At 44.0% G+C, this 16,011-nt stretch overlaps 1 protein-coding gene across 6 annotated transcripts in view; it reads left to right on the forward strand.

Annotated features, from left to right (window-relative positions):
- LOC116819065 (latent-transforming growth factor beta-binding protein 1-like) overlaps positions 1 to 16,011 on the forward strand; it is a 211,884-nt gene that overhangs the window by 116,332 nt on the left and 79,541 nt on the right. For 5 of the 6 annotated variants that reach the window (XM_075064232.1, XM_032770468.2, XM_075064233.1 and 2 more), the window contains one exon: positions 5,931 to 6,074. The exons of the other annotated variant lie outside the window; for it this stretch is intronic. In XM_075064232.1, coding sequence (XP_074920333.1) covers positions 5,931 to 6,074 — 144 coding nt within the window. The remainder of the gene's footprint in view (positions 1 to 5,930; positions 6,075 to 16,011) is intronic. 6 annotated transcript variants of the gene reach the window in all.

The following is a 16,011-nucleotide window of genomic DNA, read 5'->3' on the forward strand; positions in this document are numbered from 1 at the left end:
AAAATGGTGAATGGCTTGGAGAAAGTGACTAAGGAAGTGTTATTTACTCCCTTCACATAATACAAGAACCAGGGGTAACTCAATGAAATTAAGAGGCAGCAGGTTTAAAACAAAGCAAAGGAAGTACTTCTTCACACAACGCACAGTCAATCTGTGGAACTCATTGCCAGGGGATGTTGTGAAAGCCAGAAATATATGTGGGTTCAAAAAAGAGTTGGATAAATTCATAGAGGATAGCAGAGCCAGTGATAGCTCATTGGGAGCCCTAAGGAGGAGTATTTTTGCACTCCCACCACAATACTAAACAAACAAGTTCTTATAATAAAAAGCAAATTGCTCTTGAGCTGCTCAGGGCCTTAAGCAATTGCTTAGTTTGCTTATGGGGCTAGTGCCAGCTCTGGGGAATAAGTCCATCAACTGCCAGAAGCTGGAACAGATTGACAACGGATGGGTTACTTGATAATAGCCCTGTTCTGTTCATTTCCTCTGAAGCACTTGGCACTGACCACTCTCAGAAGACAGGATACTGGGCTAGATCAGTGGTTCTCAACTAGGGGTCCGGGGCACCCTGGGAGGCTGTGAGCAGGTTTCAGGGGGGCTGCTAAGCAAGGCTAGCAATTAGACTCGCTGGGGCCCAGGACAGAAAGCCAAAGTCCCATCACATGGGGCTGGAGCCTGGGACCCTGAGCCCCTCCACATAGGGCTGAAGTGTGAGCACCTTAGCTTCATGGGGGCTCATGTGGCATGGGGCCCCAGGCAGTTGCCCTGCTTGCTACCCCTTAATGCCGGCCTTGGCTTTTATATGCAGAAAACCAGTCATGGCACAGGTGGGCTGCGGATGTTTGATAGCGTATTGGGGTGGGCCTCCGCAAAAAAAGGTTGAGAACCTCTGGGCTAGATGGACTATTGGTCTGACCCAGTATGGCCATTCTCATGTTGTGTTCTCCTGCCACTGCACAGGATGGATCTCACTCACAGCAGAGAATCTGGCCCTATGAACTGTTCTTAAAACAGATTGGCCTTTGTGCACAATTTGTACTTCATTAGAACTGTATCATGACTGTTCAGTTTATGGCTTTTATCAGATTCTGCTTCAAGCTGTCAGTAGGCCTTTTCAACTTAGTTTGTACTTTTATTTCTCTAAGGATTCATAGAAATAGAAAAAAGACTTTTATTGTTGTGCATTCTCTTTCACATAAATTAATTTGTGGGATAAAATCATAATTTGTAAAGAGTTCTGATTTTTAACTCTTTACTGATAGAAACCTGAGAGAGGTTACTGGTTATATTGGGATGGGCAAACTTTTTGGCCCGAGGGCCACATCTGGGTAGGGTAATTGCATGCAGGGCCATGAATGTAGGACTGGGGCAGGGGGTTGGGATGTGGGAGGGAATGCAGTGTGCAGGAAGGGGCTCAAGGCAAGGGGTTGGGGCACAGGAGGGATGTGGGGTGTACGAGGGGTCTCAGGGCAGGGTGTTGGGGGCTCAGGGCAGGGGTTTGGGGTGCAGGAAGGGTGTGGCAGAGAGTTCTAGGCAGGGGGTTGGGGTGCAGGGTGGGTTTGGGGTGCAGGCTCTGGTCTGGCACTGCTTGTCTTGAGTGGCTCCAGGGTGGCAGCTGGCACCATGTCCCTGCGGCCCCTGGTGGGGGTAGAGGGCTCTGTGCGCTGCCCTTGCCTGCGGATACCTCCCCCGAAGCTCCCATTGGCAACGGTTTCCCATTCCCAGCCAAATGGGAGCTGCAGGGGGGCGATGGCTGCAGATGTAGGCAGCGTGCAGAGCCCTCTGGCCCTCCTCCCACCCCTCAGGGGACACAGGGATGTGGTGCCAGCCACTTTTGGGAGTGGTGTGGGGCCCGCAGCGCCATGGGGGTTGCAATCCTGCGAGGCCAGATACAAAACCCTGACAGGTCAGATCCGGTCGGTGAGCCATAGTTTGCCCACCCCTGGCTTATATGGTATATGGATAACTTCTGACACCACTCACATCAATGGCAAAAATTCCCAATGACTTCAATAGGACTAGGACCTGACTCTAAAAACCAGAATGCATAAATGCTTTTTAAAGCAAATATCTATTTCTTAGTTAATGGCTTGGGGGGGGGTTATTATTAAACACCGTGTTGACAGTTTGCTTTAGTTTTTCTGTGCCTGAAACTTCTAGTTTGACCTTGTTGAGACCCTGATGCCACTGAAGTCAGTAGAACTATTCAGGTGCTTAAAATGAAGCAGATGCATAATAGTTTGCAGGTTCAGATCCAACTGAGCTCCGTATTCTAAATAGGAGTCATTTGCACAGTACAGCCCATCAGTCATGAGGCAGTGAGTATTTCCTTGATTTTTACATAGTTTGTTTTATAATAACTGGGTGTTGCCAACTTGTAGACGTCTGTGGTTACCTACAGAATTATGGAGGTATCAGTAGTGACTACATAGTAAAGATTGCACTGAGAATTTAAATTACAGTCAGGGTAAAATCCCTATCTTAATCAAACAAATGATTTCATTGAGTTTCCAAATTCTGCACACTATCTCTTCCTGGGCAAAGGGAGTTTTCGATAATGTTTCCTCTGCCAATGTTACTAAATCTTTTAGAAAACAAATACTTTAAAATACGGTCCTGACAGCCCTCACCTTTGTTCAACTCCCTTTAGCTAGACAACCACAGCTCCTATAAACTCCAAGTTAAACATGCACATTCTGATAATGTCTCCCAAGTGGGCCAGTTGGGAATTTATATGTAAAACGTTCTAAATGATCCTCCTAATTTGGCATAACCTATTCTAGTAATGCCCGGCATACCTAGAGCTCTCCCAGTCCATGAGCTACGTCTCTTTTTTGTTACCACCTGTTTTCCTCCACGGTTGTGTTCAGCACATGGCTCCAGGAAGACAGACTGGGCGGCTCCAGGAGCTGGGGGATAGATATATCCAGTTCCTCACTGTCATACCCAAACATGCAGCACTAACTGTAGCCCCAGAAAAATGATGTTACCAATGTACAGAGTTTTACTGGCAAAAGTAATGAATACCTTACAGGTTCTGAGGGCATAGTTAAGTTAGTGCATGTGTGCACAATTCTGGAGAACTGGATGTACGCTTTGCAGGTGGCTACATGGTGGAAAGGAAAGGGATTTTGTTGTGCAGGTAAAGAGTCTGAGTCTGTTTGGTTTTCTGATGTGTAGGTGGTAAGGCATGTTAACTGAGGCCCCAGTTCAAGAAGGCACTTAAGCACATGCTTCAGTTCATCGCTTAAGGACATATTTAAATACCATTGTCATAAGCACATACTTGGGTGCTATGCTGAACAGTAATGCTTTCCTTGATTGTGGCCTTCGTCTGGTGTGAATGTCAATGTTGCTTTAATTTGTGATTTCCTTAATCTTAGTGATTGAATTGAAAGGAAATAAATTTCTTCAAAATTAATTCTAAGGGAGTGGTGGGGTTTTTTTTTCCAATGGTATGAAATATAAACTCAGACAAATTAAGCCTATTTGAACTAATGGAAATAGGCTTGGCAGGATTCAGTTTAAATAGATAATGTTGATAAACAGCCTGAAATCAATGGTAGAACTGTTGGTAACAGGAGTGCGACCTGCAGGGATTGGGTGTCACCAACCCTGCAGCAGTGCAACTGCAGCCCCACTGTTATGGACCTGCTCCTTCATGCCTGTGACGGTGGAGCTGCAGTGGTCTCTCTCGGCTGCTGCAGGGCCGATGGCACCCAGTCCCTGCAGGCACAAGGTGTGAGGAAGGCTGAAGTCCTGACAGGGCAGAGCAGCGATCCCAGGCTAGGTTGTGAGAAGAGGGAGGATGAGCCCCCAGCCATGAGGGAGGCCACCCTGCTGATGAATGGCTCCGTCCCTGAGCAGGAGCCATTTGTTGCTGGGTGGCCTCCCCCATTGCCACGGACTCATCTTCATGGCCCTGGCTGGGGGCTCTGCTGTCTCTCTCAAGAACACGACCTTCCCTCACCTTGTGCCTGGAGGAATCAGGTGTCACTAGTCCTGTGGTTGTGCAGGGAGATCTCTGCTGTCATGGCCTCACTCTCTGACTCACCAGCCAGGAGTGTGGGAGCCATCCCTGGGCAGAAACTATGCACCAGTACCTCACAGCCATTGCAGTCCTGGCCAGGGATCTGTGCTCCACTAGGCCAGGCTCATAGCCTTCCCTGCAGCATGGGCCCCGTGGCCATGCAGGGAGCTCCTGCAGCTCCACTGTCGGTGCTGGGAGCTCTCAGCACCCCTGCTGTCAGTCCTAAACCCGACCCCAACCCCACCTTAATTTCCAGCAACTATAAAAATAGTTAAAAATCAGGGAAAAAAATCAATATTACTCACTGAAATTAGGGGAAAAAAATCAAAATTGAATTCTGCCAATCCTACATATGAGCTGTCCCATATGGCTTTGTGTTGATATTTGCTTTGATTTTGTAATGTGACAATCATTGGTTTGTGTGCAATATTTTGCATATAATAACTTTTCAAATACTGCGGGGGGGAAAAGTAAGGAAGGGAAGAAGAAGAAAAGAGAGTTTGTGGAAGCTTATTTTTGTTTCTGGCTGTTAGTAAAATAAATGGGTTTCTGCACTATGGAAGAACCACACAGTTTTGCTGAGGTGGACATGTGATCATGAGATTATAGGAGATGTTGAAAGTATTCAAACATGCTTGTAAATTATTTTGATGTAAACGGTCTACCAAAAACATTTTTTATGGAAAATATGTGTTTGCATAGTTTGTAAACAGTGTTCTCCAAAGAAGATTTTGAACTTCTTAATATGCAGCAAACAAAAGAAAATAATTAAATTAATTTAGAAAGTGTCAAGTTAGCTGATCCAGATAATATAAAAGCATATAAAATCAGTAGTGTAGTATATTATATGGCTACATGTTTATTTTGGTGGATAAAAAAAGAGCCAATATGCTTTGTTACAAATATTGTACTGTATATTGTCAATTAAATATACAAAAAATATAAATTATGAAAAATAATGTAATAATTTTTGTTATGTAGTTAGTGGATGTGCTGTATTGTGGACAGTCAGATGTAAAACTTCGATAGGTTTCAGTGGGAGCAGAGTTAAGCCAGTGCTGAGCATTTTCGGTAATCCTGTGTCATTCAAACCATAGACAACTCTCCTGTCAAATAGCAACTCTTCATAGTATTTAGATGAGGTAAGAAGTACTGGGAGCCAAGTTTAGGATTCATGCAATGTTTTTGGGTCCCAGGCCAACAGCAATTGAGAGTACCACGGGACCCAGCCCTTACTGTGGAAGAGGAGACTTGCATTGCTTCACAGGGACTTCACTAGGTGATACCAGAATAATGTTTCTGGGCTCAAGAGCAACCTATAGGGTTTTGTGGGTGAGAAGTCTGTTACAACAATGAGTTTAGAGGACAAAAAGGACACAGTGCAGGAAGGCAGTTTTTCAGGGGGTATGAAGAAGAGAATTCTGTTTGTATACCAGGGCCTAAATCCTGTCATCTTCTATCTGTTGAACTCTTTGATTTCACTGACCTCTGAAAGAATGACAGCAAGTTTTGGCACAATAGCTATTTTAAGTTAAATAAATAAATAAATACTGTGGGTTTCCTGCAGTCCTGGTAATAGGAAACATAGCTCAAAAGGAGTCAATATCTTACATTGTAAGAAATGGGGATGAAGAAGAAAGAGTAAAAAAAGTTAGGACTCTGGTCTGCCTTAAAGTCAACACTGTCATTTTATAATTTTACTGTTTTTTTCAATGGCCTTTATCTCCTCAGACACACTAATTTCCTTAGGAGTCCACTTAAGTAGTAGTCAGGTTTTGATTGTTCCTCAGGGATCGCCTTTATTTTCCTGCAGACAATATTGGCACAGACAGAGCAGGTAAAATAAAGAGCTGTCAGTGATGGAGAATGCGTCTGAATCAATTTATGCTTCATTCTCCAGATGTGAATGAATGTGAAATGCTGAGTGGGGTATGTGGTGAAGCCCTCTGTGAAAATGTAGAAGGCACCTTCCTGTGTCTCTGTTCCGATGAAAACCAGGAGTATGATCCAATGACTGGACAATGTCGCTTCGGCACATCAACAGGTAAAATACCAGCGGCTTTGCTTGCAGACATAATACAAAGCATAAAAAATGCGCCTCCTCCTGAATAACAGCAAGGATAAAAAATTGTGAAAGGCTGTTTAAAAAAAAAAGGGGGGTTGGGGGAACGAGTTACAACGAAAATTGTGTAAATTTGGATTTTATTTATTGCTGTAGTTAAATCACTATTTTTTAAAGAAATAGTGTATTTTAGACTCCTTTTTAAAGCACAGTAACATAATAAGCTATGTGTGCTTTTGGGTCTGTTATTCTTGAACATGCTATAAATCATTAACAACAAAAATATAGCATAGATGCCTTTAATTTTTGTACACGAAACAATCTCAGAGCTCTAATTAGCAGGGCCTTTTTTCACACAGTGTGGTTTGTGGAACATTGTTTCTCATGATGTGTACCATGCTGAGATGATGATGTCAATGTTGATCTTTTGGCAGTGAAATGAAGGCTACGTCACATGAGATATAAAATAATTTTTTGAAACTTATATAGATGACTACTGGTGTCTGGATAAGGTTGAAGGAAGTGTAATGTTAAGAGCAAAATTCATATATGGTAATCCAATCTTATTATCGAATACTAACAGAAGAACTCACAAAAGTCAGCAGTTGAATGGCAATTTGTTTATTTAGTTTGAAAAATCCCCAACACATTGGGTCATCAAGACATGACCGGTCACCTTGACCACGTTACTTGTTGATTGTACTCTAGCCTCTTGTCCCTATTTCTTTACTCTTGATCTGTCTTTTTAGATCGTGAGCCTTTCAGAGCAGCCACTGTGCCTTTCTCTATGTTATTCAGTGTCTAACACACTGTGGATGCTACTACAAATACCTTACTTAAAAGTTATCGTAGGACTCTTTCTCAGAAAGTTGCCTCCAAGTGGGCTACACAGCTCCAGTCTGAGGAGAGGAAGAACAGGTCCAAGATAAGGGGGAGTAGAGAATAAGAGGCTGGCAAATTGATTTACATGAGCTTTTCCCCCAAACAAACAAATATTTGTTTTTTAATTTTGAGTTTACATTGCAGGCTGAGCTAGCTTCTGGATAGCTTTAGAATAACTTGCTGTACTACCAATATCCAGTCTACATAACTCAGAAGGCCCTGGAAATTTCATCCTGTCTCCTATCTCTCCAAATCTTTTGCACAAGGCAACTCAAATGGAACCAGGATTTGGCTCACTGAACATATTGCCTTTTTACCTTCCTAATAATAGATCAGCATTTAATTTTGTGCAACACCTAAGAGGCAAGTTCTTTTTAAAGAATCAAAGCTACACACTCTTTCTAGTTTATTCAGATTCCCACTTTATGTGTATATGCTTTTTCAGTATTTTGTTCTGCCATGTTTGCTGAGATGTACTTGCACAGGGAAGCACATTGGTACTGCAACACTGTCTGTGAAACAGCTACATAATAAAATGAAGTGTGAACCAATGGCAATGGGTTAGACTGAGGATCTCACCTTACGAAGTGGTTGAAGGAGTGAAGGATCTGGAGAATTGCTGGTTTAGAAGAATACACAGCAGTATTGCCATTTACTTGCTTGTGAGGAAACAAACTGCAGTATACTTTCATCTCAAGGGGACTCATCTCAGTACTGATATATGATGATGATAACATAAATGACAACATTGTTAACTATTTCACTGCTGATCAAAGCATGAAAAAGGAGAGCTTAAATCATATTATGAAGATCTACAGCCAGCTATGAGTACCATCTCATTTTGGTGCCACAAGTGGATGGCACTTGCAAGATTCTAACTGTTTTTTCCCCAGTCAAAAATGAACCAAGACCTATGGGCCTAGCAGAGTCACATGAAGGGGGAGCCATTCCCAAGGAGCCCAGCAGGACATCTGATTCCAGCAGAAGGGAAGCCAAGCCGAGTTCATAGATGTAGTCAAGTATCATTTATTGCTGAGGGAAAGGAAATCCCACAGAGTCCAGCAAGCATGCATGATCATATTGTGAACATCTGTACAGTCTACAGCAAGTGGTGTCTCAGTTTGGCATCATGAATAAGCACAACTCCATTTGTGTTCAGTTTGGAAGAGAAAAACTTACTTCCTCTCAATATGGACCCCTTCTTTGGGCACTAACAAAACACATACTTACTCATTTTCATCATGGAGGAAGATCTCATACAGGAAACCAGACAGTATGGAAATTAGAGCCCAGTAGGAGCCCTATACACTATGTTATTTGAGTAATGGAATAAGGGAATCTATATGTTACCAGGGAACACTGTAAGCTGATGTACATTATGAAGGACAGGACATCTTACCATTCTTTTATCTCTGTTTGTTTGCACAACTGAAGGAAAAATACACTTCCTACAATCAATATTTCACGGAACAGGATATTACTTTGTGTATTATATAGGACACAAAGCATGCACTTTTCTGGATAGCCTGGTAGCAAACTCTTTTCTCAGATGGGTTCTGTCTAAGAGTCTGAAGATCCTAGGAACTGATCACCCAAACAAACTGTGAAGTGGTAATATTATCTACTGTGTCTGTAGGTTTGGGAAAATTATTATCTAGTTTACAATGTGTTCGTTTTTCTTTAACTACCCTTTTTTTTTTTTTTTTAACTATCAGAGGGGTAGCCATGTTAGTCTGGATCTGTAAAAGCAGCAGAATCCTGTGGCACCTTATACCTTTTTTTTGTTTTCATTTCATGCTGAAAATTAATGGCTAAATGCCAGGTTGTAGCTGACCCTTGCATGGGTGTGTAAAGCAGAGGAGAGCACAAACAACCTTTCCTCTTGCACAGGGACTGGGCTCAGTCTAGTCGTTGTTTTCCCAGAGTACAAGGAATCTGCAAAGCTAGCTATGACAGCAGTGGTACACTGCTCAAAGAGTGCAGGGCCAATGCCACATCCTTCACCTAGCACCAGCCACACCAAGGTGGTGATGGAGTTCATGCTACACTCATGCAAAGGATGATGCAAAGGCCATGCTTCCTGTAGCTTTGGCATGCCATGTGCCTGAGTCAGGCACAGTGCTTCTGGGAGCTCCTGCTGTGTGCCCCCATATCACCCCCAGCATGGCTTGTGCCTTATTTTACCTGCATGCAGAGAAAAATATCTTGTCTGCCTTATATTGTTGTAAACAGTAACACACAAATGTTACAGATGTATTCAGCCTTTGCATATTTGTTTTTATACGTGTGTGCTATTTTGCACGTAGAGAAATGTCATCCCATTTCCACTCTACTAAAGTGAAGTAGGATGCCATTTCTGCTGAAGGTAGGGACAGGGAATAACTGAAGCATAACTTTAATTCAGGGACTTTTTCACATGTAGTTAAAGGCTGTTCCCTCTTTATGTTCACACTTCTCTTTATTCACCCCAGGGGACCTAGCATTTTCCTTTTATTTGGCAGAAATTCATCTATTATTTGCTATGTCCTGAAATGATCCTGTCAGTATATGAACATTCAGCTCCTTAGTTCCAGCCATCTTGTTGTGTTCTGGTCTTCATTTCAACTCAATACAAAATAAATTTAACAAAAAATCAAATGCGCAGGTTTCAAAGCACCCGTTTCTCTTTTCTTTATTTTGTACCCAAAGTAAGAAACATTCACTGAAATAACAAACACTTTTTTAATATGAAATGAAAATCTGCTGGACTTTTGTGCCTTTTGGTATTTTGAGGAGGAGAAAAAAAATCTTCGTGTATATTTTTGATTTATGGAATATACTTGTGTATCCTTTTAACAAGTTACATAAAAGATTTATCATGGATTTTTGTGCATATTCAGCTGAATATTGCATATTAATAATTAATCATTAATGTTTTATCATAATTATTAATGGTCATAAAGCATGTTCCATTCTGCACTTAAAATCCCAATATATGTGATTCCTCTACTGACTTCAAAAGTAGTAAAGGATAGTATTTATTTGAAAAAATCTGTCTTCCATTAGCTACTATAGAATATATATTTTTAAAAGAAAAATGGAAAATGCAAACTTTATGAATAAAACATATTCAAATAACAGCAAGAATCTGGCTTATACACACAAAGGTCAGTAAAAGGAGAATTTAGGCCCCAAACCTGCCAGTGCTTTAATTCAGGTGGAGCCCTGATCATTGAATCAATATGACTCTGCATAGGCCCCTGGATCCACCTGTGCAGATGCAGTTGAAGGATTGAGATCTTAGGCTGCAACTCCCATCTTTTGCTCACCTCGGTATTTATGATAATATGCTCAATTACTGGGGCATTCAAAACAGTAGATTAGATTACCAGTATTCATGAAATAATAAGTGTGCAGTTTTGGCATCCAAAATATAACATGTTTACTCCTGGACCAGTTCTGTAAAAATGTGGCCTCACCAAAGACCAGGTATAAATTTGACGCAAAAACTCACGAAACTTCAAGGGTAGAAAAAACAAATGTATCGCTAATAGTGTTGTAAAGCTAGGATTCTCAGGGGGAAAGTTAAGAGGAGATTTTTGGGTGGAGATCAGGAGACGATGACACAGAAAAGAGAAATGGGTGTGTCTAATAGTGTCATCTGTTTCTACCCTATTAGGTGGGAAGCAGCTCACAAACATCTGATATTAAAGTCTGTTATTCTGATTACCATAGCTCTGCCAACATACATCATTCCTAACCAAAAACATCTCTGCTCCTTAGTCTTGGGCCTTTCTTGAACAGAGACTGCCAAACTATTCTTGGTGGCTTTATAATCTGCATTAATGTTTGTTAGGCACTAGACTGAGTCTGGTGTCCAAATCCAAATTGTTTGTCTTTACATTTCAAGGGAGACCTTTCATACTGTCATTACTACCAAATAATTTTGATTTAAATATATAGTTCTTCGAGTGCTTGTTCATGTCAATTCCCATCAGGTGTGTGCATACCATATGCATGACAGCTGGAAGATTTTTCCCCTAGCAGGATCCTTAGGGTCAGCCTGGGCATCCCCCTGGAGTCACGCCCTCATGGTACTCAATATAGTGTCCTGCTGACCCGACCCGACCTCCCTCAGTTCCTTCTTACTGCCTGTGATGGCTAGCTGGAACTCCCCATTGCTCTTGCCTTGGCAAACACGTGCTTCACAGTATCATGTGTATATAGTTAAATGCAGTAGTATTTAGTTAGTGTAGCTAGTTTTCTCTCATAAGTTTTCTTTGGGGGTCAACCCCCCATGCTTTCCCCGGCTCTGGGGTATGCCTCAGTGCCCAGGCTTTAAGCTGTGCTCGGATTGCGGCAGGCTTATGCCGAGAAGTGACCCACACACTTCCTGCTTGAAGTGTCTCGAGGAGGGTCACCTTGGGGACTGTTGTAAGATCTATAGAGGGTTTCGCCCTACGACCCTCAAGGACAGAAAACAGCGCCTCTGAGTTCTGCTTATGGAGGCAGCACTTTGGCCTCAGTCGGACCCTGGCACGGCGGACCCGGCCCCAAGCACTGCCACCTCGGTGCACAGTGCTCTGGCACTGTTGACATGTGAGCCGGAGCCGAGGAAAGACTCCTCTAAGGATCCTCGGCACTGGCACGGTTCCGTACACAGGTTCCAGGCATCAGTCAGGCACCAGTCTCACTCCCTGGTGCCCCATAAAAGAAAGAAGGCCGACAGAGGGCACTCCCCAACCAGGTCTAAAGGCCAGGTGGCCAGCAAGCTCCCATCAGGTGCCCATTTGGTGGGGCTTCCATTGACTCCTGCCCCACACGGCTCACCAACTGGAGGACCTATAGCTTCCCTCCACGCAGGAAGCATTCAAAGTGGCATCAGACCTCCTGATGCTGACAGCGCCACCCTCCCCTCCAAGGCGGGAGAGGTTGCTGGCACCAGTTCCTAGCCCAATCCACTCTGTGGGCAAGCTAGCAAAGATGGTGGCAATGAGGGTATCATCCCTTGCATGCCAACCTCCAGCACCGGTGGGCTGTGTTGGGGAGCTACTCTGGTCCTCCAGTTGGCATTGCTCGCTGGCATCAAGCAGCTCCACTCCTCCGTGGTCTTCACAGTCGGAGACCTTGGAGTCGGAAGTGGAGTCATCGCGCTTCAGTAGGAACAGAAGATCCTGCTCCCACCGTGACCAACAGCCCTACCCAGCATGGTGGCTGGGACAGTGGCAGGCTCCTCAGTGGCCCTTCTGGACACCATGAGCCTATCATCAGAGCCAGAGTTCCAGACCAGCATTGGTGGCCTCGGTGTCCTTTGGGCTGCCGCACATGCCCTCACACTGCTGCTGGGGACCCATCCTGCAGCTGTACCGACATTGACCTTCTCGGCATCGACCACGATATCAACGATCTCAGCACCAATTGCTGCACCGTCCTTGGCACCGATTGCGGCTCCATCCGTGGCATTGCCAGTGACACTGACTATGGCGCCACCCACGGCACTGGCTGTGGCTCCAGTGTTCCTCGATCCTAGGGACCCCAGAGGTGCTAAGGGCAGGGAACAGGCTCCAGTACCAGCTGCCATCTCATCCTCCTCCTCTCCGGATGAGGCAGTGGCTGGCTGAGCAACTGCTCAAGCCTTAGAGGACAGCAGGGTCCTACAGCAGCTGCTGAGATGGGTGGCCCAGAACCTGAATATTAAACCTGAGGAGGTGGTGGAGGAGGCCAACCAAATGGTCGACATTCTTTCCCCTCCAGGGCCATCCCGTATTGCGCTGCCATTGATTAAAACCATCAGCAATGCCACAAAGACCCTGTGGCAGACCCTGTCCTCATTGCCACCTACCACCAAGAGGTACGAGTGGAGAGATGTGTCCTCTAAAAGGGGTATGAACACCTTTACACGCACCCCCAACTGGACTCCCTGGTAGTGGATGTGGCCAACCAGAGTGAGCGCCAGGGCTATGAGGCCCAAGAAATGGGAGGCCAAAAAACTGGACCTCTTCGGAAGGAAAATCTATTCCACACGAGGGTTGCAGCTCCGTATCACTAACCATCAGGTGGTGGTTAGCAGGTACAATTATAATACTTGTGGACCATGCAAAAATGTGCAGAACTCCTCCCTATGGATTCTCATGAGGAGTTTTCCATGCTAGAAGAGGAGGGCAAATTGATTTCCCATGCATCCCTGTAGGCAGCCCTGCTTGCAGCGGATGCGGCATCTTGCACCATGGCTACCAGGGTGGCCATGAGGAGGAGTTACTGGCTGCAAGTCTCTGGCCTCCCCTGCGAAGTGCAGCAGACAATCCAGGACCTCCCCTTTGAGGTCAGTCTTTGTTTTCTGAGAAAACTGACTCTCGTCAACACAGCCTCAAGGACTTTCAAGCCACCTTGAAGTCCTGGGCCTCCACACCCCTGCCACACAATGGAGGCACATTAGACCCCAGCCCCCACAGAAGAATGATCAACCTCAGGATAGGCAGGACAGGTCATGCAGGAGAAATAGGAGTTCAAGGAAGAGACCTCGCCCCTCCTCTGGTCAGGACTCTGGACAGTCTAAATCCTCCTCAGGCCCAAAACTAGCCTTTTGAAGGTGCACACAGAGGTGACACCAGTGCAAAGACTGGTTCCATCCTACTTTACCTTTTTGTTCCGCCTATCCCCTTTCTACCATTCATGGGCCCGTATTATGTTGGACTGCTCGGTGCTCTGCATGGTAGAGAGGGGATATTCACTCCAATTCTCTTCCCTCCCACTCTTCCACCCCACTTCCCCATCCCTCTTCAGGGACCCTTCTCACGAGGAACTCCTCATACAGGAGGTGCAATCGCTCTCACTGGGGGCAGTGGAAGAGGTTTCTCAGGAGCAGAAGGGCAAGGGCTTCTATTCCTGGTATTTCCTAATACCAAAAGCCAAAGGCAGGCTCAGGCCCATCCTAGACCTGCGAGAGCTCAAGTTCATATGGAACTTAAGTTTCTTCATGATCTCCATCATTCCTTCCTTGGATCCAGGGGATGGTTATGCTGCCCTCAACTTGAAGGATGCATACTTTCATATAGCAATCACACCATCCCACAGAAAATACCTCAGGTTTGTGGTGCACAACAACCACTTCTAGTTCACAGTCCTTCCTTTGGGCCTGTCAGCAGCGGCTTGGGTATTTACCAAATGCAGAGCAGTCATGGCCACATTTCTGCACAAGTGTTCATGTACCTCGACAACTGGCTGATCAAGGGCCGCTCCAGGGCTCAAGTGGAGGCACAAGTCAGATTCATCATTGCAACGTTTGACAAACTGGGCCTTCTCCCAAACGCAGGGAAGTCAACTCTGTCCCCTGTTCAGAGGATAGAGTTCATACAGGCAATGCTGGACTCGACCCGTGCCAAGGCATACCTACCGGAATCAAAGTTCTGGGCCTTGGACAACATCATTCAGAGTCTCAGGCAGTTCCTCCCCACCACAGCAAGGAATTGCCTCAAACTTCTGGGACACGTGGCTGCTTGTTCATATGTCGTGGAACATGCCAGGCTCAGATTCCGGCCACTCCAATCATGGCTAGCCTCAGTGCATCGGCCGGTCCAGGACAGTTTGGACACGTTCATTACTTTGCCTCATCCAGGCCTCAACTCCCTTCTGTGGTGGCTCGACCCCCTTTCATCAGCCCCCAGCTAACTCTCATTGGTTACAGACGCATTGGACTCGGGTTGAGGGCACATCTGGGAGATCTCAGGACACAAGTTGTGTTGATGTCAACAGCACTTAATGTTAAACATATGCCTAAGTGATTTGCTGGATCAGTGCAATATTAAGATATAAAAATACATAAAATACCTTTAGTCTATATTTAGCCCCCACTTCTTATATCTGGAATTCTGAGGCACTAATATAGGCATCATATTTACAGTCAGATAAATGTCTATATGTTGGTATCTAGAATTTCTTTAGTTTGTTTTAAGAAAAAAGATTGGGTTTTTTAAAATACTTATTAACATTTTTCAATCAGATAAATAACTGTATTATCCCACAATTACTTAGTAGAGTAAAATTTCTAATTTTTTGACAATGAAATAAAAAAATCAGAAATAACCAAAATTGTGAGAAAATAAATATCTAGGTACTAATGCATTTTTCCCAAGGAAAAATTACACTAAAATATCTTTTAAAAGAATCTGTTTATTAAAAGATTAAGAGTGTGTGTGTGTGTGTGAGAGAGAGAGAGAGAGAGAAATTATGAGCTTGTAGACACAGACTGGCCTTTGTAAATTTCTTTTTTTAAAGATCTATGTCTCACTCACTTTCCAAACATTCATGACGCCTGCTTGACTAACCCTTAGTCACAGCTGTGTAAACAACAGACTTTTAAAGTGCTGAACAGATAATGGGAGAAGAAACCATCACATCAAATATAAAATGGGAATAAATAATCACATGATGGGAATGTTTCTCCTTCCTCCTGGGACAGCCTCCGAAGCTCTTTCCCTGGTAAATGGTGTGAAAACTTCCATGGTGTTTCTGCTATTTAAGCCTTTGGCCCTGATTCAGTTAGACATGTGGCATCTGTCCAAAGAAAATGTGTAACTTGGTGGTTAAAGTACTTCTCTCTTACCTTGGAATAACAAATTTAGTTCAGTTGAGTTTCTGCAACACGTGATAATCTTAATTTGGTTCCTATTGGATATCAGCTGATACCACAAAACCATCGTACTTTATGAAATGCAGTACATTATGGAAAATTGTGATTATCTGATGAAGGGAAACCACAGACTAAACTAACAAAGATGAAATAGCACTCAGCTGGGTGTTTCCCTTAATGTATACTTACTTACTTTGGCAAAACAGCAAAGGAGAGTTTGCATTGTTGGTGGCAATGTGGTGTCTGCCAGCCCCTCAAACTCCACAAATCAAAACATTCACTTTTCTAAGGAAGTTAAAAGCAAATTCAAATGTATGTTTTGAACTAAAAGCCATAAATGTCTATTACACTCTCTTTAATTAAAACACAATAATAGGCACAACAAAATAAATATTTTGGGCATGCTAATGTTAAAACAATTGTAGCTAA

The sequence above is a fragment of the Chelonoidis abingdonii genome, chromosome 3 (assembly GCF_003597395.2).
Source record: "Chelonoidis abingdonii isolate Lonesome George chromosome 3, CheloAbing_2.0, whole genome shotgun sequence".
NCBI classification, from domain to species: domain Eukaryota; kingdom Metazoa; phylum Chordata; order Testudines; family Testudinidae; genus Chelonoidis; species Chelonoidis abingdonii.